Source organism: Prionailurus bengalensis, chromosome X (genome assembly GCF_016509475.1).
Source record: "Prionailurus bengalensis isolate Pbe53 chromosome X, Fcat_Pben_1.1_paternal_pri, whole genome shotgun sequence".
Lineage (NCBI taxonomy): Eukaryota > Metazoa > Chordata > Mammalia > Carnivora > Felidae > Prionailurus > Prionailurus bengalensis.
The window spans coordinates 46,512,400-46,536,410 of record NC_057361.1 but is presented as its reverse complement, the minus strand read 5'-3'; the positions used below and the strand labels follow the sequence as shown (position 1 = coordinate 46,536,410).

General features: G+C 48.7%; 1 protein-coding gene across 3 annotated transcripts in view; it reads left to right on the top strand.

The window, feature by feature from the left end:
• Window positions 1–2,314: 2,314 nt before the first annotated feature.
• The window catches only part of IQSEC2 (IQ motif and Sec7 domain ArfGEF 2), a 78,364-nt gene continuing 56,667 nt past the window's right edge, over window positions 2,315–24,011 (top strand). The window contains exon 1 of one of the 3 annotated variants that reach the window (XM_043571337.1): window positions 2,315–3,206. In XM_043571337.1, coding sequence (XP_043427272.1) covers window positions 2,500–3,206 — 707 coding nt within the window. In that variant the 5' untranslated portion in view covers window positions 2,315–2,499. The remainder of the gene's footprint in view (window positions 3,207–24,011) is intronic. The other 2 variants (XM_043571332.1, XM_043571333.1) reach the window with 2 other exon arrangements.

Sequence of the window (24,011 nt, the reverse complement as noted above, 5' to 3'; positions counted from 1 at the left end):
TCCCATGGATACTCATGGGAGATGATGCCACGTGTGCACACAAAGAACTTCCTGGTCCAACAATCACCACAGCAGACCCACTAAGGTGCTCCCTTGTTGTTGCATGGGATTGCAATATCCACAGGGCACAGAGAAGAGTCTGTGTTACACAGAGCAATGGTAGGCAGGTTAACATAAGACACCTCTGTGATAGGCTGGTGGTCAGCCTGGGACCAGTAGTCATGGCTCCCGGGAGGCTTCCTTGATCTGTTTAGTGAAGCTTCCAGGAATGAGATGGCCAGCAATAGGAGTGGCCCCCGTTTTCGGCCCTGGCAGAAAACTTTAGCACAGCTTGCTGGTCAGTATTCCAATATCAGCCGGGTTTTCAATGGCAACAATGGTAAAAGCCACCAGCAGAAGCTTCTCCTAGGTTCTCTTTAGATTTAAGATGTGGATGCCTTCACTTTTCCATTTGTACATGTACTGTTCCACTTGGAAGTCAAGATTGGAAGTCAAGGTTGGTGCCACCTAAGAGGGTTCCTGCTGCAAAGAATTTAAGGACAGCCCCCTTCTTCATCTGCAGGACCCCAAGGGCTCTGGAAATCATGAAAGTTTCCCTTTAGGTTATGACAGGAATCCAGAACACCACCTTGTGGGTAGCACAGAAAGCTCATTGTGTTTTTTTTCTCATTGTGGTTTTTGATCTGCATTTTGCTGGTGGTTAATGATGTTGAGCATCTTTTCATGAGCTTATGGTCATTTGTACATCTTCTTTGGAGAAATGTCTCTTCGAATTCTTTGCCCATTCAAAACAAAATTGGGTTGTTTTGTTGTTGTTGGGCTGTAACAACAGTGGAGAGGGGGCTGGGGTTCTTTGCATATTATGAATACAAAACTCTTATCAGATATATCATTTGCAAATATTTTCTCCTATTCCCCGGGTTGTGTTTTCTGTGCCAAACGTTTTTACTTGCTTTTTTCTAAGACCACTCCTGTGAGGCAGGTGGTATTGATAGGGAAATGGAAGTTCAGAGAGGAGAAGGTGGAATTTAGATCCAGTTTTGTCTGACTGTAAAACATATGCTTTTTCCTCTACCTCAACTGCTCACAAAGATGAATGAAGACATGTTTCTGGCTTTAGGGAGCTCAGCCTGGCAGAGGACATAAAACGCAAACTGACATGCTATAACAAGAACACAAACCAATGCGCTATAAAGTAGGGTTCCACTTGTTCCACAAGTGCCACGAGAGAAGTGTAGAGAAGTGCAATTGGAGGTCCAGAGGAGAGAGAACAAGCATTTCTGGCTAGAGAAATCAAGGTTGGCTTCAGGAAGGGGGCATTTAAGTCTTGAAGGATGGGTACAGTTTCATTGGATGAAGATGATGGACAGAATGGAGAAGAGCATCTCCAAAGGAGGATGGAAAGTGAGAGTTGAATGAATGAATGAAGCTTTGATCCTAAGATTGGCAGCAATGGGCAGTCCCAGAGCTTTTGGGATGGGATCCTGGGACTGCCTTGGTTGGAGGACCCAGAGACTGGCTAACCTTTGGGATCCTGGGGTTGACTGGGTTAGGGGATCTGGGTGCTGGCTTGGATGGAGAGTTTAGGAACTGGCTGGAGTGGGGGATGACTGTGATGTTGTGTGTGGGGATAGGGGAGTGATGTTCCAGAGGCTGCCTGGGAAGGGGGAACTGTGTGTGGACTGCCTGGCTGGAGGGACACGGGGCTGGGTGGGATGGAGGAATGGTCAGGGGACTGGCTAGAATGAGAGATCCAGGGACTACCCGGGATGTGGGCGGGAGGAAGGTCGCCTGAGATAGGAGGCCCAGGTGTTGGATGGGATGGGGAATCTGACACTTGGGACTGGCAGACCCAGGGAATGGGGAATTCGTGGGATGCTCAGACCTGGAGGCTGCCTGCGATGGGGGTTCCTGGGAGGTCTTAGATGAGGATCTTGGGCTGAGAGGACCCGAGGGATATTGGAACGGACCGGGATGGAGGGCTTCGTCAGGCTGAAGACCTTGGTTAGGTGAAGACCCTGGGACCGGTGGAAGGGAGAGCTCTCGGGCAGCCTGCGATGCGGCTGGCCCCGACCTGGCGCGGGTGTCTCGGGTCGGGTCCGGCTTCGGGCGCGGGTGGCGGCGGCAGGTGGGGCGCGCGGGGGCGGGCCGGGCGCGCGGGGTGGGGGCAGGGGCGGGGGGCGGGCCGGCGGCCGGGGCGGTCCCGCGCGGCCGCGCTGCGCAGTGACTCCGCAGCGGGCGGAGCGCCGTGGGCCGCGTCCTCCTGAGCTGTGGCGGTGGCGGTGGCGGCGGCGGCAGCGGTAGCCTCAGCTCCTGCTCCCCGTGCCGCCGGCCCCAGCGCTGTCTCCCGGGCCCCCCCGGGCCCCCGGGCCCTCGAGCCCGGTGCGCGCCCTCGCGTCCCGCCGGCCCCCTCCCCCGGCTGGGCCCGGGGGAGGGTGGCGCCGTGAGCGAGCGGGGACCGGGCTCTCCTGCCCCTTCCCTTGCCCCTGGGCCGCCAGGATGGAGGCGGGGTCGGGGCCCCCGGGCGGTCCGGGATCCGAGAGCCCCAACCGGGCGGTGGAGTACCTGCTGGAGCTGAACAACATCATTGAGAGCCAGCAGCAGCTGCTGGAGACCCAGCGGCGGCGCATTGAAGAACTGGAGGGCCAGCTGGACCAGCTCACCCAGGAGAACCGCGACCTGAGGGAGGAGAGCCAGCTGCACCGCGGGGAGCTGCACCGGGACCCCCACGGCGCGCGGGATAGCCCCGGCCGCGAAAGCCAGTACCAGAACCTGCGCGAGACCCAGTTCCACCACCGCGAGCTGCGGGAGAGCCAGTTCCACCAGGCGGCCCGGGACGTGGGCTACCCGAACCGGGACGGCGCCTACCAGAACCGGGAGGCAGTGTATCGGGACAAGGAGCGGGACGCCCCCTACCCGCTCCAGGACACTACCGGCTACCCAGCCCGCGAGCGCGACGTGGCCCAGTGCCACCTGCACCACGAGAACCCAGCCCTGGGTCGCGAGCGTGGCGGGCGGGAGACCGTGCCAGCGCACCCGGGCCGCGAGAAGGAAGCCGGCTATTCAGCTGCGGTGGGCGTGGGGCCCCGGCCACCGCGGGAGCGGGGCCAGCTGAGCCGTGGCGCATCCAGGAGCTCCAGCCCCGGGGCCGGTGGCGGCCACAGCACCAGTACCAGCACCAGCCCGGCCACAACCCTCCAGAGAAAGTAAGGAATGTGTGTTTGTACCCCTCTCCCCCCTACCCCCTTCACCCCGGCTCTTCCCCTCCAGTTCCCTCTCCAACTTGTCCGGCTGATAAAGTAAGAAGCCAGTGCCTGATACCATGTCCTCCTCTCCCGTCCCAGACTGTCAGAGAAGCTCGGTCCTGCTCAAGCAGCCGACACCCCTTCTCCGGCCACCCCAGCCTGGCTTGGCCAGATGAGTGCAGGTGTCTCTTCTTTCTCAAAACCGTGGCCAGTGAGGGCCTACAGCAGTCATCACCCCTCTACTTCTTCACCCCCTAACTGTACCCTTGCCAGAGGATGGCTTTTCATTTATTTCTTTATTTTGGATGTGCTGCTTGGGATTTTTATTACCTGTGACATTGTCACCTCAGAGCCCCAAGGGAAAGAAAGCCCCTGTCTCCCCCCCCCCCCCCCCACTTTGGGTCTCCTCTGCAGGTCCTGAGTGTAGGCCTGATCTGGTCTCCTCTGGTGGCTTCAGCTCCATCCTTTCCCAGAGAGGCAGGTGGGGACTAGAATGGCTGCTGGAGGCTGAGACATCCCTCTGATGGGAACCGCAGCACATCCTGGCCAGGGGAGCAAAGATGGGGGAGCAAAGATGGAGGCCAGGCCCTTGGCTAGTTCCTCAAAGAGCACCCCCACTCCACCCTCAAGAAAAACACCGCCCAATTAAAGAGCTCCCAGGAAGGGAAGCCTACAGATCTTCTCTCTTGTTGGATCAGTGCCAGTTTCTTTGCTGGTGTCCGTGTGTCTGCCTATTTGGGACACCTTGGGTTGGTGGGACATGGGCTGGGTCCACTTCTTCCATCCAGATACTACTGTGAGCTGGTCAGGATAAATGTCAGGCTAAGAGAGTCAAGGGCATGCAGGCTCACAGGGCTGCCCTAAAGGCCCCCTGATTTCTCTTTTGCTGTATTGGAAAGAACAGCACTGAACTGGGAGTTAGGACACCTGGGTTCCCCTTCCAGCTGTGCTGCAGATTGACTTTGTGACCTTGACTGACTCCCTTCCTCTCTCAGGCCATCAGTTCCCCCCATATCTTGTCTTCCTTGAATGCTCTTTAAGACCCCCCAGCTTAGATTTGATGGTTCTGTGACTAATCCAGCCACACTACCGAGCAAGTCTGAAGTCCTCTAGCGAATGGACAGCCTTCCCCCTCCTCTCACTGCTCAGCTGGTCCTACCATGTGCCACAACCAGTGGAGTGTCTCTTGGAGGCTGGGCTGGGGGTGGGGAAGCCTTCTGCCTCAGGAAATCTGCTGGGAGACAGCTCTCTGCAACTCCCCCGTGGTGAGGCAGCAGGCTGGGGTGCTGGGTTGAGATGGCTGGGCCCCAGGAGCAGCAGCTGCAGCTTGAGGCCTCGGCTGGGTTCCACTGCAGTGCACCCTCAGCTGAGTTTCGGTGTGGACTGCCTCAGAGTAGTCCCGGGGCCAGGGAGATGGGTTCTCCAGTCCAGGCATGGTTGCTGGGAGCCCATTCCCAGTGGACCGACTGTGTGCAACTTGGGGCCCCACCCTGGAGGAAGGGTCCAGATCAACCAAGCAGAGCTGTTTCAGGAGAGGGCTACGGTGGGTGGGAGCAGGAGACTGGAGCCTGCTGTGGTCCTTGAGCCTGACTGTGGAAGACTTTTCTGGAGTGGTCAGGCCTATGACAGAGGAAAGAGGCTCATTATGTGTGGCTCCAGAGAGCAGAGCCAGGAGCGGTGGGAAATTTGGGGGTAAATCAGGGAGAACTTTCCAACCTGGCTGCCTGGTGATGCAGAGGACTGAGTCAAGAGGTGGGGGTGGGAGCTGGGTGGACTTGTCCGGCAGAGGCCCAGTGGGTGTCGGGAAGAGCTGGAAAAAGCACCATTCCTGAATTGGGTGTAAAGCCCAGTGAAGTGACCTGGGTCTTCCCCAATACCAGGATTTCATTACCCTCAGATTCTCCATCCTGCAGACGTGGATCTCTTGGCTGGCTGGAAGCCCATTTGCTCTTGAGCTCTGTGCTTCTGCCATCCGCACAGGCCTGCCTCTCAGTCTATCCCTCTTTTGTGCACCCTCCAAGCTGTTTGTTGGATTTCTTTGCCTCACATTTCCTACTGGATTAATAAGGGGATTTAGATAGTGCTTTGAATTTCTCCTAGCCACATATTAAATATTTGCACATCAGTTATTGCCTCTTTTGGGCCTCACCACAGGTTCTGGTGAGCATTAGCAACTCCATTTGAGAGATGGGGAAACTGAGGCCCCAAGATGAAAGGCTTTTGCCCAAGGTTACGCTGCTAGTTCCTAATGGAGCTGGGACTAGAACCCACATCCACCTGTGTCTGAGACCTGTCATTTTTCCACTAGAGCTTTCCAACCCACATGAATCTCCTGGCTTCAGGACCTGGCCAGGTCCCAAACTCGGAGAGGCCAGGCAAGCCTTAGGTATCTATAGGATTGGAGCAGGAGGAGCTGACTCTGGGATGAGTGGCAGAGTCAAGGGGCAGGGGTGTGGGGGAGAAGGCTGTGTCTCCTTCCTTTCTACTCTTCCTCCCAGCCAAGCATCCAGAGGGCTTGTTCATGCAGTAACCATTGCTGCCACCACAGCTGCTGAAGAGACTCCCTTGCCAGGCCTGTTCTGGGTTTGTAAGGAGTGGGTGAGAAGGCTGCTGCTGGAAGCCAGGGCAGGCAAGGTGGGAGTTTAGCGGCAGAGGCTGCAGCACTGGGGGTGGATCGGTAGAGCAGGTACAGGCTAGGCGTTCCTGGTCCCCAGGCTCCCTCTGGTGGAGAAAGAGGGGAGAGATGGGCCTGGGCCCCAGCTGCCTCTTGTTGAGGGCCCCTTATGCCTAGGGACTTATTTAGTCCTCCCAACGACCCTGTGCGTCAGGCACCGCAGTCCACATTTTACAGCCGAAGAAACCGAGGGGCTCAGAGAAGTGAAGCGACACACCAGAGGTCACTGGCCCTAAGACAGACTCTTCATCCTGTGAACTTTCCCTCTACTGCGGTTGCTAGCGGCTGTCATGTCCACCCCCACCCATATCATACCCCCAGGATTCCAACATCCTCCCGCACTGTCTCTTCTGGACGGGTTCCCGGATGCCAGTATGCCTTCTACTGTGCTCTGGGTGTGGCCTTCTTAGTGCAGCAGAGCACGAGATGAGGCTTAACCTCCTTCTGCCCCCTGGTCTTCTGTATGTGAGGGCTTTGCTTGCTTGTTTGTTTGTTTGTTTGTTTGTAGCTGCTGGTCTCCACCAGTGTTCAGGTCTTTTTTCCCTGGAATTGTTCCCCTGAACCCCCAGATGATTAGAGAAGAGTTCTGCTTTCGTTGTTGATCTTGACCTGGCCCCCCTTGCAGTTCTGGCGCCTGGAATGATTTACGGGTGTGCTGGGGGCCACTGCTGAGTTGCTCCACACTGAAGAGAGCGGTATTTCCCACGCTTTGTGCATGGGCCCAGCTCCGGCTCTGCCGTAGGCAGTGGTGGGGTGAAGCTGGTTTGGTGGTAACTCTCCACCCACCGCTCCCCCCCCCACACACACACCCTCACCCACCCTGCAAGCTGGTCCACATTGGGGGGCAGCAACCAGAATGCCTGGCCTGGTGTTCTTGACAGCCAGGGCAATGCGTGGTCTGCTGTTTGGCTGCTGGGCTGTGTCAGTGTTCTCCCTGCAGGGGCTGAGGGCACTGGGAAGGGGGGGGGGGGGAGAGAGTGAGCCCAAGGGAGGGGCCCCGGGGAAGTCTGTCTCCTTTGGGCTCTCAGGTACTTTTCCGGGGGGGGGGGGATTTCTCCTTCTCCCAGGAGGGTAAGCCATCTATTTTTTCCCCCCACTGTGTTGAGAGCATTATACTTGTGTGGGAGGAAATGATAATGTTGAGTTGAATGAGAATTAGAGGAGTCTTGGTTCTCCGTCTAGATCTGGGGCAAGAATGGGGTTGTTGTCATCCACAAACATTTCTTGGCTGCGTGCACAGAGCAGGAGGGGCCACTAGGCTGAGCAAACACCATGCTCTCTGCGCTTGAGGAGCCCCCTCCTCCTTGCCGGAGCTGCAGGGCTCCAGGCTCAGCCCACCATCGTGACAGTGCTCTGGACAAAACAAGTGGCAAGGGTGGTGGAGTGTGGAAGTTCTCAGAGGAAGGATCAGGGTAGGCCAGGCCACTGGTTGGGGACCCTGCTCAAGGGCTTCAAAGAGAGTGGGTGTCTCCTGGGGTCCAATGGGGGCCTAGGTGGGAGGAAGACTGGACTGAGGCTTACCCTCTGCTACTCTTTCATCTCACCCACCCCTGCCTACTGTGGCCTCTGAATCTGCTGAGAGGATAGTAAAGGCCTGGAGCACGGAGAAGAGGCCACACATGTGCTGAGTGAGTCTCAGCCTTCTGTGTGCCAGGCACCACCCTCTGTGGCTTTATGTAATAATAGCTAACATTTTTTTTTTTTACTGAATTTACTGTGTGCCAAGCACTATTTGTTCTGAGTGCTTTCCATGTATTAATTCATTCAATCTCCACATGAATCTTTTGATGTAGATATTGTTATTAAATCCATTTTACAGATGAGGCAACTGAGGCCCGGGAAGGTTGGTTAACTTACCCAAGGTCACTCAATAATCAGGAGAATTGAGAAGGAGCTAGAAGGAGCACAAGTAGCCAGGCTCCAGAGTCCATCTGCAGCGTTCTTACCCACCATGCAGTACTACTGCCTCTTATCTCATTTGCAGAGTCCCTGCCAGGTGGGTGTTAGTATTATCTTCATTTTTCAGACAGGGAAACAAGGATCAGAGAGGTGCAGTGACCTGCCTGAGGTTACACAACTGCATGGGGCCCAGAACTGTCGGGCTTGAGACTGTGGTACACCACTGCCTCCCGCAGGCAGGGTGTAAAGACATTAGAGACACTCCAGGCATGGCTCCGGGCTTCCCCCAGCAGAGCTCCCAAGACCACTGCTCCAGTCAGGGTCCGTCTCCTGACTGCTTCCTGAAGTTTTGCCATAGTCTTCTCTAACAGATGCCTCTCCTGCTCTTGTTCCATCAAGCCTCTGACGAGATGCAGCCTGGCCAAGCTTTCTGCAGGGCTCCAGTGGTTCCACTCTGTCTTTGGCCTGCAGGAGAACGTTCAGACTCCTCCATCTGCCATGCATAGTCCTCTTAGCATCGGCACCTGACTTCCCTTTCTCCCCTCATCTTTTGACAGTCCACTTCCCACAGACCGTGCCCCAGCCAGAAGGGCCTGTACACCCCAGTGTTAGCCCACTCAGCCTTCTGATAGCCTCGGGGTCTTTGCTGATGCTGGTTCCTCCTCCTGGGCTGCTCCATATAGTTCCCACGCTGAGCTGAGCTGTCATCTCTCCTGTGTCTATTTGCTGGTCTACCCCTGGCCCTTGAAATGAGCACTTTCTCTCTTTTTAAGTTTCTTTTCTTTCCTTTATTGTTTTGAGAGATAGAGAGCAAGCAGGGGAGGGGCAGAGAGAGGGAGACAGAATCCCAGGCAGGCTCCGTGCCATCAGCATGGAGCCTGATGTGGGGCTCGAACCCACAAACTATGAGGTCATAACCTGAGCCATAGTCAACGGTCGGTGGCTTAACGAACTGAGCCACCCAGGCGCCCCTCTCTCTTTTTATACCTTTATGGTTATTTGTTTACATCTTGTATCCTCTCTACTAGATTGAGAGCCCCTACAGATTGACATTTAAGTGACATGTATCAAAAGCATGTTGTGTTGGTCCCTATGGTAGGTGCTCTGGGCATGAGTGACAGAGCCAGCAGCTTGGAAACACACAGCACAGCACATAGTAGCTGCTCAGTAAATGTTGAATAAACAAATGAATGTCAGATTAAGCCTTGGTGCACTAATGGCTAGAGGTGCCTAAGTTTTTCTTCATTCTAGGGCCCCCCATAGAGAGATGACTCCACTTCAGAATTCTGTTGGCTCCTGCCTTGCTTTCTCCTCATGCTCCCAGGAATTGTTTGGCCTCTACTCTGGGCTTTTCACACTTACCAGCCTTCCAGTTTGTGGGATATCAGGGTAGCAGAATCAGAGGAAACTTTGGAGACATTTAGGCCTGTCTATTCATCATTACCTCTCCCTCCCATGCTATGGCCATATCATACCGTGGTCTTGACCCTCAGTGCAAGATCTTCTGTTCTGAAAGGAGCAAAGAGACATGCGTAGGACTCGTATGCAGCCTGCCCAGTTTAGTGGAAAGCTACTTATTTATCCAACAAGTCTCTGTTGGGGCTCAGACCCTGGGCCGGGTGTGGTGTCTCAATGTCATAAGACACAGCCCCTTTGGCTCACTCCCTGGCTGTATTCCCTGGCAGAATGATAAACACGGGTCATGGGGAGAACGATAAATAAATGACTTATTTCCACTTTTGAGGTAACTCATTTAGGGCAAGGTAATTTGCTAGTTACTCTAACTTTCTCATGGAAGTTATTTGATATCTCTCCAGGCATCCATGTTGAAAGCATTTATGTAGGGAAGCCTGTTATCAAGCACTTAAGAGCTGAAGCTCTTTGGGGCCTCTGTATTCACGGAAAGTGCAGTGCCGTGGAAGGGGGACTCTCTGTGACTCTAAGCAAGTCACTTAACTTTCAGAGCCTCGGTTTTCTCAAGTTGCAAATGGGGATAAAACTATATTTTCTGATATATAAGATTCAGATTCATGTTGCACCCCACCTCCCCAATGTATCAAAAATTTTCCTGTCTACCTAACACAGTAGTCAAGGAAGGTTCTGGTCAGGATGGAAAGCTGAGAGACAAGGATGGAAAATAGTCTGTGGGGTTGCCCTGCCCCCTAGAGGTGGAGTGTAGCAAACCAAACAAGTCAGCCAAGATCCACACATCACATCCTTTTCAAAACAAAGATAACAAGCCAGAGCTACGTGGGCTGATCAGGATGATTCCTCTAACATTTTAAGAAGGAAAGTTTGTTTTTATTTTATCACAATTTAATCACAATTATCACCTGATATGTGCCACTTCTCCAGTATCAATGCCTGTCTTTTTAGCTATGTGATTTTTATACCCTTTTAAAGGGATAATATGACTATATATCTGGGCCTTGTGATTTCCTACTGGAATCCAGGATGCTGTATTTGCCTTTATAAAACCAATTATTTTCCTCTATATAACCACTTTAGAATTATTGTCATCATATCTGTGATTAAAAGTACCTACATGTTCCTTCCCTAAAATTCCCTTGTAAAACTGGGAGGCACTTGTATATCTGATATGCTGGCCAGTTCATAAATAACCCATATTCTCATGATTGTTGTAAAAATTGAGTAAGATGACATATGTGAAGTATTCAGCACATAGTGTATGTTTAGTTGGTGATAGGCATTGTTGTTATTATTTTTAAAAGTTTTTTAATGTTTATTTTTGAGAGCACAAGTGGGGGAGGGGCAGAGAGAGAGAGAGAGAGAGGGAGACACAGAATCCGAAGCAGGCTCCAGGCTCTGAGCTGTCAGCACAGAGCCTGACACAGGGCTCGAACTCATGAACCGTGAGATCATGACCTGAGCCAAAGTCAGAAGCTTAACCGACTGAGCCACCCAGGTGCCCTGAGGCATTGTTATTATTAATAATTTTGCAAAACTCTGTGTGGGGGAGGAGCCAGAGGGACAGGCCATGTGGGAGCTCACCACACTTCTGAAAGAGAGGTCAGTCCAGTGAATATTGTGTGCCTAGGACGTGCCATTCCTTGTACTGCTGCAGGCAGGGAGTTCTGTGATTAATGTTATACAGTTCCTGGCTTCAGGGCATTCACAGTTGGGCAGAGAAGATGAATGTGATGCGGTTTCCTGTGTGCTGTGCCGGGGGGGGGGAGCACAGGGCTCTGTGGGTGCCCAAAGGACGGACATCTACCTAGACTGTCGGGGAGAGCTTCCTGGAGGAGGTGTTGCCTGAGCTGAGGCCTGGAGGATGAGTAGGAGTTAGCACGGTGAAGCAGGACAGTGTGTGGCTTGGCAGAAATGGAGAACAAAAGGGAGACTAAGGCAGAGGGGCCAGCATGAGTGAATGAACAGAGGCATGGAACCAGCAGGGTGTGTTGGGGGGCAGAGCACTTTTATTAGGTCAGTACAAACTAAAGCACAAACTGAGGCAGGAAAGGTCTGGAGAAGAGTCTGAAGAGTCAGCCATCCCAGATCAGGAGGACACTTGACTAGCAGGATAAGGAGCTTTATTATGTTGGGAATTGGGAGCCAAGATCGGGTTTTAGGTTGGGGCAAGAGGTCCTTATTGTAGAGAATGGGGAGATGTGTTGAGAGGCATGTTTTGGAGAAATCCCACTAGTGGACAGTTTGGAAGACAGATTGGAGGGCACCCAGTGAGAAGGCGAGTGTGACAGTCTAGATGAGAGATGATAAGGCCTGAGCTTGGGTAGTGGGGAGTAGAGATACTCTGTTGGAGGAGAGTGACAACACATTGACAAGTGCTGTGACAGAGGGGCATGCAGCCTACTGTGGGGACACAGAGGAGCGGCAGCCATTCATGATGAGCAGGATTTTAATAATACCAGCATAAAAGCCAAGAAACTTCAAGCTAGAAGGGTCCTTAAAAATCATCCAGCTCAAGCTGTTCATTTTACAGATGAGAAGACTGAGGCCCAGAGAGAAAGGGCTTGTATGAGGCTGCTCAATGTATGAGCAGAACAGCTCTGACTAGAAAAGTCACTATAGGGGCGCCTGGGTGGCTCAGTTGGTTAAGCGTCTGACTTTGGCTCAGGTTGTGATGTTGTGGTTCATGGGTTTGAGCCCTGTGACAGGCTCTGTACTGACAGTCAGAGCCTGGAGTCTGCTTCAGATTCTGTGTCTCCCTCTCTCTCTGCCCCTCCCCTGCTGATGCTCTGTCTCTCTCTCAACAATAAATAAGCATTAAAAAAATGTTTTTTTAAAAGAAAAGTCACTCTACTGTTAATGCCAGTGTTTAAAGTACTGTTCCTTAGATGTGCTATTTTATGCTTTAAAAGCCTGTGAAGATTATAGGGATCATTATCTTTGGGTCCTGCTGATGAGAAAACTGGAGCTCGAGGAGGCTTGGAGACTTGCTGGGGAGGAAGCCGTGAAGAGGAGGGATCACCTAAATAAAGGATCTCTTGCTTTGATGGCAGACAGACCCTCTGCTCTGTCTAGTTTAGCCCCTCAGAAATCAGATCTCCTAGATTCATAGCTGGGGAGTAGACCCAGATTTCACTTTCTCCACCCAGGCCCACCATTTTTTCTGCTGCTTTTTACCCTAGGAGTCCTCATTTAATGTAATTGAGGCAGCTCACAGGCAGTTTTTGCCCTGTCATCCCCCCTTTTTCTATTTTTGTGGAAGAGGGCGGGCTTGTGTCTGTCATCACTTGTGTGCCCATCGCCTTGGGCAGAGTGTCTCCAGCCTAGATGCCTTTGTTATGAGTCCCCATGGTATGATACACAAAGAAGGAGCTTTGGAGACAGACAGACCTAACTTTGTTTTTGTTTTGTTTTGTTCTGAGTATAGTGACACACAATGTTACATTAGTTTCAGGTGTACAATATAGTGACTTTGCAAGTTTATACATTATGATATGCTCACCACAAGCATAGCTATAGTCATACAAACCTAAGTTTGAATCTAGGCTGTGCCCCAACCCACTGGATGACCTCAGCTATGTCACTTACCTTCTCGTCTTTGGTTTCCTTATCTGGAAAATGGGATGACAATGCCCATCTCTCAGGATTAACCAAGAACGTTTGAATGGCATTCCCTGATACTTGTAGGTGCTTAATAGTCATTTGCAGGGGAAGAAAATCAATGAAATAACCCAAGATTGTGCCATAACACATACCTCATTTCATAATTATGGTATTACCTGAAATTCTTTAGTTTTTATGGGAAATAACTCATCCAAATATCTGAATAGTTCATCCTGAATAAGACAACTTAAAGTTTAAAAAACAAAACAAAACAAAACCAGTCATCTCCTTCTCCTGCTTGGAATCTCCCATAGACAATGATTTGAAGAATTCAGTGCTCAGCAAAGATTTGCTTCCCCTGAAAACGGGTGTATTTCCTCCTTCCTAATATGAGGTTGCCATGACTCATTGTATCTCGCTTTCTTCCTCGGCTACCAGTTAATTTGAAGTACAGCTTTAGCATCTCTGTTGATCTCTTTTTCTGAGCTCTCGTTTTCTAGTTCAATTTTTATTCTTTCTTTATCTGTGTTATTGGAGTAAGCCACCTCAAATCCTTTGTGACTCAGGCAGGTATAAATAACTAACGGGTGTAAATAGTTGAATGAATGGAGGGCTGGAGAGGCTGGACAGGCAATGGTGGGACTTGAAGGAGACCAGAGGGCGGTGCAGGCTGGGGCAGCTGAGAAGGCATCTGCATAGATGACTGTGGTGCCATGAGGAGTTGAGGCATTAGTTAGGGGGAGTCAGCCCTTTACTCGCCTGTCTTGTTCCTGCTCTAAAAAGAAGCATGGAGGGGCACCTGGGTGGCTCAGTGGTTGAGCATCTGACTTTGGCTCAGGTCATGATCTCGAGGTTCATGAGCTTGAGCCCCACATCGAGCTCTCTGCTTTTGACAGGGAGCCTTTTAAATCCTCTGTACCCCCCCCTCTGCCCCTCCTCTGCTCGTTCTCTCTCTCTCTCAAAATAAATAAATAAACTTAAAAAAATTATAAAAGGAAGTATGGAGAACAGGACCTCACACCACGTGGAATCATCAAGCTCCCTCTTTTGTATGTAGCATGTGGGCGACCAAGGTCCAGAGAAAGAGGAGGGACTTGTTTTTAAAATTAAATTAAAGCAGTACATATGCATAGTTTTAAAAAGGCAAGTAGTACACAAAGACACATGTAAAAAGCCTGTTGCCCCCTTCCCAGTCCCCAGAGGTGGCTGCTTTTACCATTTAGGTTTTCTGGCAGTGACTTCATATCTCTAAATAGCATGCATCATTTCTTCATTTATCAACTTTGAACATTATCCACTGACTTCTCTCTACTATGACAAGTGAGGATTTAGCTTATTTACAACACCTGACTCTTTCTCTCCTCTTCTCAAATTTGTAATTTTTATCAAGTACTATTTTAAACTATGGTTTCTTATTCCATCCATTTTCTACAGTATCTTTCTTTTTTTTTAATGTTTATTTTTGAGAGAGAGAGAGAGGGAGACAGAGGATCCGAAGCAGGCTCTGTGCTGACACCAGAGATCCCGATGTGGGGCTTGAACTCATGAATCAAACCCGTGACATCATGACCTGAGCTGAAGTCAGGCACTTAACTGACTGAGCCACCCAGGTGCCCCTCCACAGTATCTCTCGATCACTTGGTTTGTAAGACATAGTTATTAGGGCCCCATCCTTCCTTCCATCTCTCCTCCACCCTTGTAGCTCCTGCTTTGTGTGTTCCATACTTTTGTCAGCAAGCTTGATTGCATTTATATTCTGTTCTGTGACAATAATTAGGTCTTCAGTGCTGTATCAAGACAAATTGATTTTAAAAGCTGACCACATTGGGGCGCCTGGGTGGCTCAGTCAGTTAACTGTCTGACTTCGGCTCAGGTCACGATCTCATGGTTTGTGAGTTCGACCCCACGTCCAGCTGCTGACAGCTCAGAGCCTAGAGCCTGCTTTGGATTCTGTGTCTCCCTCTCTCTGCCCTTCCCCCACTTGTGTGCTCTCTCTCTCTCTCTCTCTCTCTCTGTCTCTCTCTCTCAAAAATAAACATTAGAAAAATTTTTTTTAAATTTGACCACCAATATACTCTATTTATGGGATTATGATTATGTCAATATTATTCATTGCAGGGCCAAATAGTGTACTATAATTGCACCTCAGTTCCCAAGGTCCGTTGTCACAACCTCTGTACTCCCAGGAAGATGTTCCTAGCATCCAGATCAAATGAATTTTCCTTTCTTCTGCTCTACGACATTGTTCAAAATCATGCCACTTTTTACTTTGTTTTATATTTGATACCAGGACTTCCTTTCTACCTTGTTTGTTTGTTTGCTTCCTTGCTTATTTAGTTACTGTTTTGTGGAGTTCCTTGCACCTGCAGAATAATCACAGCACTTCTTCTGGGGACAATCTCCTTGGAGATTTCTAGAAGAAGGATTTTTTTTTAAACTCCACACTAAAACATAATATGCATACAAAAAAGTGCTCACACCGCAAATGAATAGCTTGGTCAATTTTTACAAGCCAAACACACCTATGTAACCAGCACTCAGTTTTCCAGTCACCGACCCCCTGGTAAAAATGTGATGCATTTTGTCTTTTGTTACATAATTTTTTTGATAGTCTCCTCCCCTTCATTTTCTCTGTTTCCTCTTGCTGGAATGTCATTTAGTTGGATGTTGAGCTTCCCAGATTGATCCTCTGGGCTGCTGCTCTTTTCTCTCATACTTTCTATTTTAGTAGTTTATAAAGGAGTTAGTAGAAAGTCTGGTTGAGATGTTTGTATATCCACACTGGCTTGTCCACTTGCTGGCTTTCTTTCAGATGAGCCTCCAGGGAGCTGACTGTTATAATGGGTGCCCCCTAAATGCCAGGATGAAAAGCACTTGAAAAGCACTTTATTCCAGGGACACCAACATGCTACTTGGATGCCCTAATTCATCCCAGATAGTTTAATTCCTTTAGCCCTGAGCTCTCTGATATTTTGCCTAAGGGTGAATGCCAGGCAGCTTGTATTCTAGATTTGAGGGGTTAGTGAAGCAGGGGAGGATTTCATGTACTTACCCTTGGTTTATTCCCCTGTCTTCAGATCCTGAGCATTCCTACCCTTTCCTCATACCTACCATCTCCAAGTCTGGAGTCTTTCTGGGTCTCTGCTGGCCCAATTGGTTCCCACCCTGGACTGCAACCCCCTGAGTGGTGCCCCTGGCTCTCCTTCCAACTGTGCACACTCTTCTTTTTGTTTTTTGCTTCCAGAAATTTGTCGAAATCTCTCATCCATTGATCTCACTCTCTTCCATCCTCTTCACTGTTACAATTTCCTACCTTCTTTGATTTTTCACATTCGTTTTAGTGGGGTCCTGGGAGAGAGAGGAGATAAACATTTATGCTCCTGAGGCCCAAATGAAGCTAAAGATACTTTTAAAAGTGGTTGTTTTGCTTTCTCACTCTGCACTGAGACTGGAAATTATTAGGAACCCCCCAAATACCTAACCGTGGAGGGCCTCATTTCAGCATGTGTTACCTCTGGCTCCATGTGCATTCATGAGCATTTTTCTCAACCTCTGGTGCAGTCAAGAGAGCCCTCAGCAAACTGAAGACCTGGGTTCTGACTCCTGCTCTGCCACGGCCTCCATCTGTACCCCCCAACCCGGGCCAGCCCCTCTACTTCTCTTGGTACCCTCACTGTGACCTGAGAGGGTCCTGGGTCTGCTGTGAGCTGTGCTGTGGCAGCATTGGGTGGGTGCCTGGCATGCAGCCCAACGTCCTGGTCCTTTGCTTAGGCCGTGGGAGCAGGTAGACCAGAGATGGGCCCCCTGGTGCACAGGAGGGGCTTCGAGGCTGAGCTGAGGCCTCTACAACAGCAAGCTTCTCTAAGCTGCACCCCCTTCCACCCACTCTCCTTCCAGTCATGGCTGAACCTCCATCCCTCTGCCTCCAGCAGAGGGAGGCAGGAAGGGAGGGCTGGAGAGAGCCAGTTCCATTTTCCTTTTCTCCCTCTCTATTCCTTCCTTTTTTTTTTTTTTTTTTTTTTTTTGTCATAATGCTGAGCTGATCTGGGCTGCAACACCTGTGCCTAATCCCACCTTCCCTTTTATTTTTGCTCCCCCCCTGACCTTGAATGATTGTTTCTTCCAGAAGTACTCTCTGAGTGCTCATGGTGTGTCGGGGGTGTTGGGCTGCACTGTGTGGAGGGGAGATTGGAGCCAGGTGAGGGAGAGAGGCCAAGCTCACAGTCTGGTATGGGAGATGAAGTGCTGCTTAGCTCTGGCATGACAGAAGGAAGCCACAGCTGTAGCAGTTAAAAGCCTTGGTTTCAGAGTCAGACAAACCCAGACTTGAATCTCAGCTTCCCTGCTTATTACCTGCGTAACTCTAGGCAAATCTCATTGCTACCCTGATCCAGAGTTTTCACATCTATACAATGGGAAGAATAATCACTATCTTGCCCAACTGTTGAGAGTATAACACAAGCCCTGAACCATTGTAGGTGCTTAATCAATAGTCACTTTATTCTTTTTGGATTATTAGAAGGCAGAATATGCTATGGACCAAAATAAAGCCTGCTTGACAGAAAGGAGCATGAAGTTGGGGAAGGCAGTATTTGACCTAATCACTCCTAGGGCTGAGCTCCCCAAAGGCTCCTCAGAAATTATAGGGCAATACACTGTTGCCTGGTATTCAAGGCTCTTTGTTGTAGTCTCTGCCTATCTTCTATTTGAAATAAAAATGTGAAGTGGTACTTGTCTCATTATTTCCTGAAAAAGAAATTCAAAACATTAAAAGCAAAATATTTCCTTTGAAGTATGCAGCAATCTTCATTATTATTATCATCATCCTTATCATCCCAGAACTTGTTCAATGAATAGTGGTGATCAAGGACCATGGGAAGAGTAATCACCAGCAAAGGGATAAGCATCAACCAAAATTACCATGGCCTTCATTTTGCATCCGTGCCACCATCTTGGCCTTCGATGTGGCTCTATTGCTGAAGGTGGTTTCATTATCCAACAAGCTTTCTGATTTGTCTGGTGGTTCATCTGGTTGTTCTCTTTCATTAACCTTTATAAGATTTTTTTGCACATCACCATCATCTCATCCTCCTGACTTCTCTACCTGCCTATTTGTCATTTCTAGATCTGATTCCTGTTTCAGATGGGTCCCTTCGGAAAGAGTCTTCTCCAGATGAATAATCTTTCAAAAGGTTTTGACTTTCATTTTTCACATTGTCATGATTTAGATGCTCTTGGACTTGGGAGGTATCTTTGCCTCTCCCCCAAGTGCTTTTCTATTCCCTAGCCATCAAAAGTAAGTCTTTACACCACTTGTGGTCTGGGAAAGCTCTTGCATGCTCCTTTTGGTCAGGCTGTGGCTCCATTCACCTTTCTAGCCACTTTCTTCCCTTCCTGGCCAGTAATCAAGTTGTATTCAACTGTCTATGGTTCCCTAAGCACAGTGGACTTCTTTGTGCCTCCATGCCTGTATTCTGGCTATTTTATCAGCCAAGAATGCCTTTTTACCCCTAAGTAGCAGATATCTACCTAACGGTAGAAGAACATCTTCTATGTACCTCACACTGTTCTAGGTACTTAGAAACAGTGAACAAAACATACAGAATCTCTGCCTTGTGGAGCTGATATTCTAGTGTTTGTATGTTGGAGGGGGTGGGGGCAGAAAAGAAACAAGAAGATATGAGTATGTCACGTAGTAGTAAGTGCTGTGGAGAAAAATAAAGCTGGGCAGGGGCATCAGGAGTATAGAAGGCCTCGTCAACTCCACCATAACCAATATTTGCACAACTATTATTAAGCAGCTTTTCCTCATTTAAGAATGTTCCAATTTTATTACATATTTTTTACAACCATAATCCTTCCAACAGCTTTATCAGGTTAACGCTATTAATACCTCCATTATATTGATGAACAAACTGAGCCTCAGAGATGCAAATCACATAGTTAGAAGGGGCAGGGCTGCGATTGAAACCTAGGCCTGTCTTCTCCAAGGCCTGTGCTCATAACCATTAGGCCATCCTGTTCCCAGAAAGCCTCACCACAACTCTCTGAAGTTGGAATTATTATACATATTTTATAGTTGGGAAAACTGACATTCAGAGAAGGGAATGGACTCATTCATGGTTGCACAGCTGATAAATGGATTTGAACCCAGGTCCATCCACCTCTCAGTGTTAGACCTTTCTATAAACCCTGAGGCTTAGGTATGGACTTGCCTGGCTCTACTTTTGTAGGGCCCGGGCAAGGTACCAGTTGACACCCTTGGCCTGTCCCCATTCTGTATGAACCTGTGGTTTGTATAGAACCTTGAGATGTGTATGGACACTCCAGGCCACATCAAAGCCCTCCCTACTCCCAGATTCCCCTTGGCCACCTGTTGGGCCTAGCTGGTGGACCTTGATAATAAGACCACACAATTTTCGCAAATAAGCTCAAGAGACATAGGCAGGGAATGCCGGGGTCCTGGGTACCAGGAGTGCAGTCTAGAAGAAAGAGGGCCAAAGATCCTGATGGTCCCATTCCCTTGGCCCCTGAGACCCTGATGGTCCCATTCCCTTGGCCCCTCAGATCCTTTACCTCATGGATAGGGGTTTCTAAAGTTTGGGGCCCAGTGTAGGGGCCTCTGTTTCCCAGGATGGCCTATGGTATTGCTATTTGTAATAAGCTAGACTCCAAAATCTTCCTCCTTTGGCTTCCCAAGCTAGGTCCTACTTTTGCAGCGAGAGGGGTTCGTATTCCATAGGCCTGGGTCTTCAAGGTCTCTGGACAGTGAAGAATGGAGCTTTCCCACCAAGCACTGTGGGACCTGCACACACAGACTCTTAGGTCCCCCCTCACAGTATTTTGTTCATAGCACTCTCAGGACATTGGCCTTCACGTCTCAGGACCTTTTTAAAAATTAGACATTCAATGCATTCTTCCATTAGAAAATGTAGAAAAACTTGGAAAAGTAGAGGAGGAAAACATTACGCATAATTATAGCACACAAAGGCAGCCACTGCATGCAAACAGTTGGTGTGTTTCCCTTGTTCTTTTCATTCTTTTCATACAGTTGAAATGATACAGCACATAAAATTTTTTCTTGCTTTCTTTTCATTGAGCATTTCCCCATGTAATTGCATATTCTTCATAAGCATTTTTTTTCATGGCAACTGATATACCATAACGTACTTAACCATCCCATGAATGCAGGGCATGGAAGCTGGGCCCATTTGTCCACGGTTTTAAATCATGCTGTAGTGGGCATCCTTGCACATCTAGCTTTTAGGGAACTGGCCTTGTATAGGAACAATTGTCTTCGGCTTATTTCCCTTTCTAGATGGTCCCTCTGGCTGGGTCTGATTCATTTTGGAAGTCATTCATTTATTCATTCATTCAATCACCACATATTTGCTCTGTGCCTCTGTGGACCAGACCCTGGGAACTGGGGGGTACAGGCATGACTGAGTGACAGCCCCAGACCACCAGGAGCTCCTGATCTGCAGGGAGAGTCAGGAAATGGACACTTTCAGAACAGTTTGATCAGGGCTGTGATGGAGGCAAGAAAAGGACAGTGCAGGGGAACAGAGGAGGGCCTCCTCATCCAGCCTAGAGACATTAAGATAAGCTTTCTGGAGGAGGTCTTGCCTAAATGAGTCACAGAAGATGAATAGGAGTTAGCTGCAATAAGAAGAGGAACTTCCTGGGGCGCCTGGGTGGCGCAGTCGGTTAAGCGTCCGACTTCAGCCAGGTCACGATCTCGCAGTCTGTGAGTTCAAGCCCCGCGTCGGGCTCTGGGCTGATGGCTCAGAGCCTGGAGCCTGTTTCCGATTCTGTGTCTCCCTCTCTCTCTGACCCTCCCCCGTTCATGCTCTGCCTCTCTCTGTCCCAAAAATAAATAAACGTTGAAAAAAAAATTAAAAAAAAATTTTTTTTTAAAAAAAGAAGAGGAACTTCCTGTTATACATAATGAATTGAATAAACTTATTTATCTCTGACACTTCCCCAAATCCAACCGAAATATGAGTAAAGAAACAAAAAAGGTAGGGGCACCTGGGTGGTTCAGTCAGTTGAACATCCAACTTCAGCTCAGGTCATGATCTCATGGTTCGTGAGTTCAAGCCCCCATCAGGCTTGCTGCTGTCAGTGCAGAGCCCACTTCGGATCCTCTGTCTGCCCCCACCCCTACCCCTCCCCTGTTCACGCTCTCTCTCTCAAAAATAAATAATTTTTTAAAAAGAAAAATAACTAAAAAAGGTAGAAACACACAGGGTCTGGGATGCTGACCAGAAGTAAACTGGTCTACTCAGAGAGCCCCAGAAATGCTTAGGATTTGGAGGGGCTATGAACTGCAGCAGACAGGGTGAGGTGTGGAATTCAAAACAGGGAGAATATTGGAAGTCTGTTAACAGACACTCTTGGCCCCTCCCTGGCCCCATCTAGTGAGGGCCCCCACCCCTCCAGCCCCATCCCTGCACATAGGGGTTGATTTTTTGGAGAAATTGAAGTTAAGAGGCCCTGGGCTTGGGAATACCAGGTACAGTGAAGGGTGGGGTGAAACAGGCTTACAAGCATCCTAAAACAGTGGGATCCCAACCTCTTCCACTCCCCTACTTCCAGGACACCGAAATCAGGAGCATACAAGAGGGTAAAGTAATCTTCTCTGAGGAAACTGAAAGTCCCTAGAAAAGGGCCTCCAAAAGTTAACATGTGGGAGTCTTCCAACAAAAGAACAGGCTTCAGCCAAGCAACTGTAGTGAAGCCCACCACCTGACAAGCTCCATCTATCCACAGAGCTTCCTATCAGCTTGTTAGTGTCATGGGAACCAGTCACCAAGGATCACCAGCCAAGGACACTTAAGATAGGTACATTTCATTTTATGTAAATTAAACCTCAGTACAACTGACATTTAACCTCCGCCCCCTCCCTGCCTGCCCTTGACTAGCAAGCCTTAGGTAGCCAGAGATGATCAGATAGTACAAGTCTGTTTGAAGAAGAACATCAACCTATAAGAGTGACCAAAAAAGCAAGCAAGAAAACAAAAAACAAAGGCACTTGGAGGGAACAGAGGTCACAAAGGGAGGAGAAGAAACCTGGGAAGTTAAAGATAGAGTCAAAATAAAGATTTCCACAGAAGGATTAGAAAATAAATGGTGAGGAAATATCCTAGGAAGCAGAATAACAAGACAAAGAAATAGACAACAGAAGAGAAAAGAGAAAATTGGAGGATCAATTGGGGAACTCCAGCATCCGACATTAGGAGTTCCAGAAATAGAGAATGGAGGAAACAGCAGGAAGAAAGTGATCAAAGCCATAATACAAAGTGATCAAAGCCAAGAACATGTCCCAGAACTGAAGGAATGAAAATCCTACTGAGTAACCAGCAAAATAAATGTTAAAATGACCACAGCAAGGTATGCCTGTGGAATTTTAGAATACCAGGCATTAAAGAGAAGATCCTGAAAAGTTCCAGATAAAAAATATGACACACAGAGAATCAAGAAAAAGAATGGCATTGGCTTTCTCAGCAGCAACACTGGAGAGCTAAGAGACCATGGAGCAGTGTTCTCAAAAATCTGAACGAACATAATTTCCAACCTAGAAGTCTATACTTGGTTGAACTATCGATTGAGGTTGAGGGTCTAATAAAGACATTTTCAGGCATAGGAGATCTAAAGATTCTATGCCCTAGGCCTCATAGGGAGCACTGGGGAATGTGCTCCAGCAAAATGTGGACATAAAGTCAGAAAAAAGGCCAAGGGATCCAGGAAATCCAACACTGAAGACAGGTGAAAGGAAACCCAGAGTGATGAGGAGAGAAGATCTCAGTGCAACCTTGTTCAGGTCTAGAGAGCACCCAGTCTCAATTGCACTAGGGACAATGTCTCAGAGGGGGAAAAAATAATCTGATAGATTACCTGATGTGTCAAAACGTATTGAGAGGAGAATTGCACTTCTGACAGAGTTTGGGGAGAATTGATCATAGATATGAAGAAAACTAAGCAAGCAAGATCATCGTCACCATCATCATCATCACCATCAACAACATCAACACCAGAGAAAAGAAAAAGTTGCATGGAAAAGGAAATGTGGTTATAGCATATGATACGATTTATCCATTATTAGTATTGATATAGTCATAGTAATGTCCGCTACCAGTATTGATTGAGCTAGATGTACACATGGGCTCTTTAGAAATGAGGAGGTAAATACCTGAAAAAGCGGTTAAAAGAGTTGAAAAGGGTTTGTCCCTGAGAGTGGGGGTTGGGGGTACAAAGGGGGTAGGGTAGGAAATTTGTGTGTTTTGTTACAATCCTTGAAGTACTGGGTGACTTGAAAATCTACATATGTGTATTACTTTGGCAAAAAAATGGTAAAAGGACACACAAGAAAATATGTTTCAAAAACAGATTAGCAGCACGAACATATACTTTAGAAATACGAAAGTGCAATCAGAAAAAAACGTGGAAAATGAGTTTTGTGTTAAGATCGTTTTACAATTTGACTTTTTAAACTATTTCACGTATCACTCTAATACAATTAAAAATACTTTAAAAGGCATAAAAGAAGGGCAAGAGTGTTCCAAGTAGCAAATACCAGATGTGCTAGACAAGTAGGTAGGAGGCGGAGTAAGATGGAGAGCTTTGGAGAGTTTGGGCAGGACTGGCAGGGAGGTCTTTGAGGGGAGTCACTGAATGTTTGGTGCAGGAGAACCACGTCAACTGATTTGCAATGAGAAGGGAGTTCTCCGTTGGAGAGACTTGCAGTTAGACCAGGTGATGTCCAGGAGAGAAGATGCCTGGTTGCCCCTGGGCCGGTTCTCAGCTTTTGGAGAGACCTGTATGATCCCTGGACCAGGGTATCTACCTCTTTCCCCTCAGAGCACTGCTGGAAGGAGCCCTGTTCACAGTTGTCCTCGAAACCCCACATTGGGTAGAAATCACTTAAGAAAAATCCTTGGTCAGGGCGCCTGGGTGGCTCAGTCAGTCAGTTAAGCATCTGACTTCAGCCCAGGTCATGATCTCACGGTTTGTGAGTTCGAGCCCTGAACCGGGCTCTGTGCTGACAGCTCAGAGCATGGAGCCTGCTTTGGATTCATTCTCTCTCTCTCTCTCTCTCTCTCTCTCTGCCCCTTGCCAGCTCATGCTTTCTCAAAATATATATAAAAAATAAACGCTAAAAA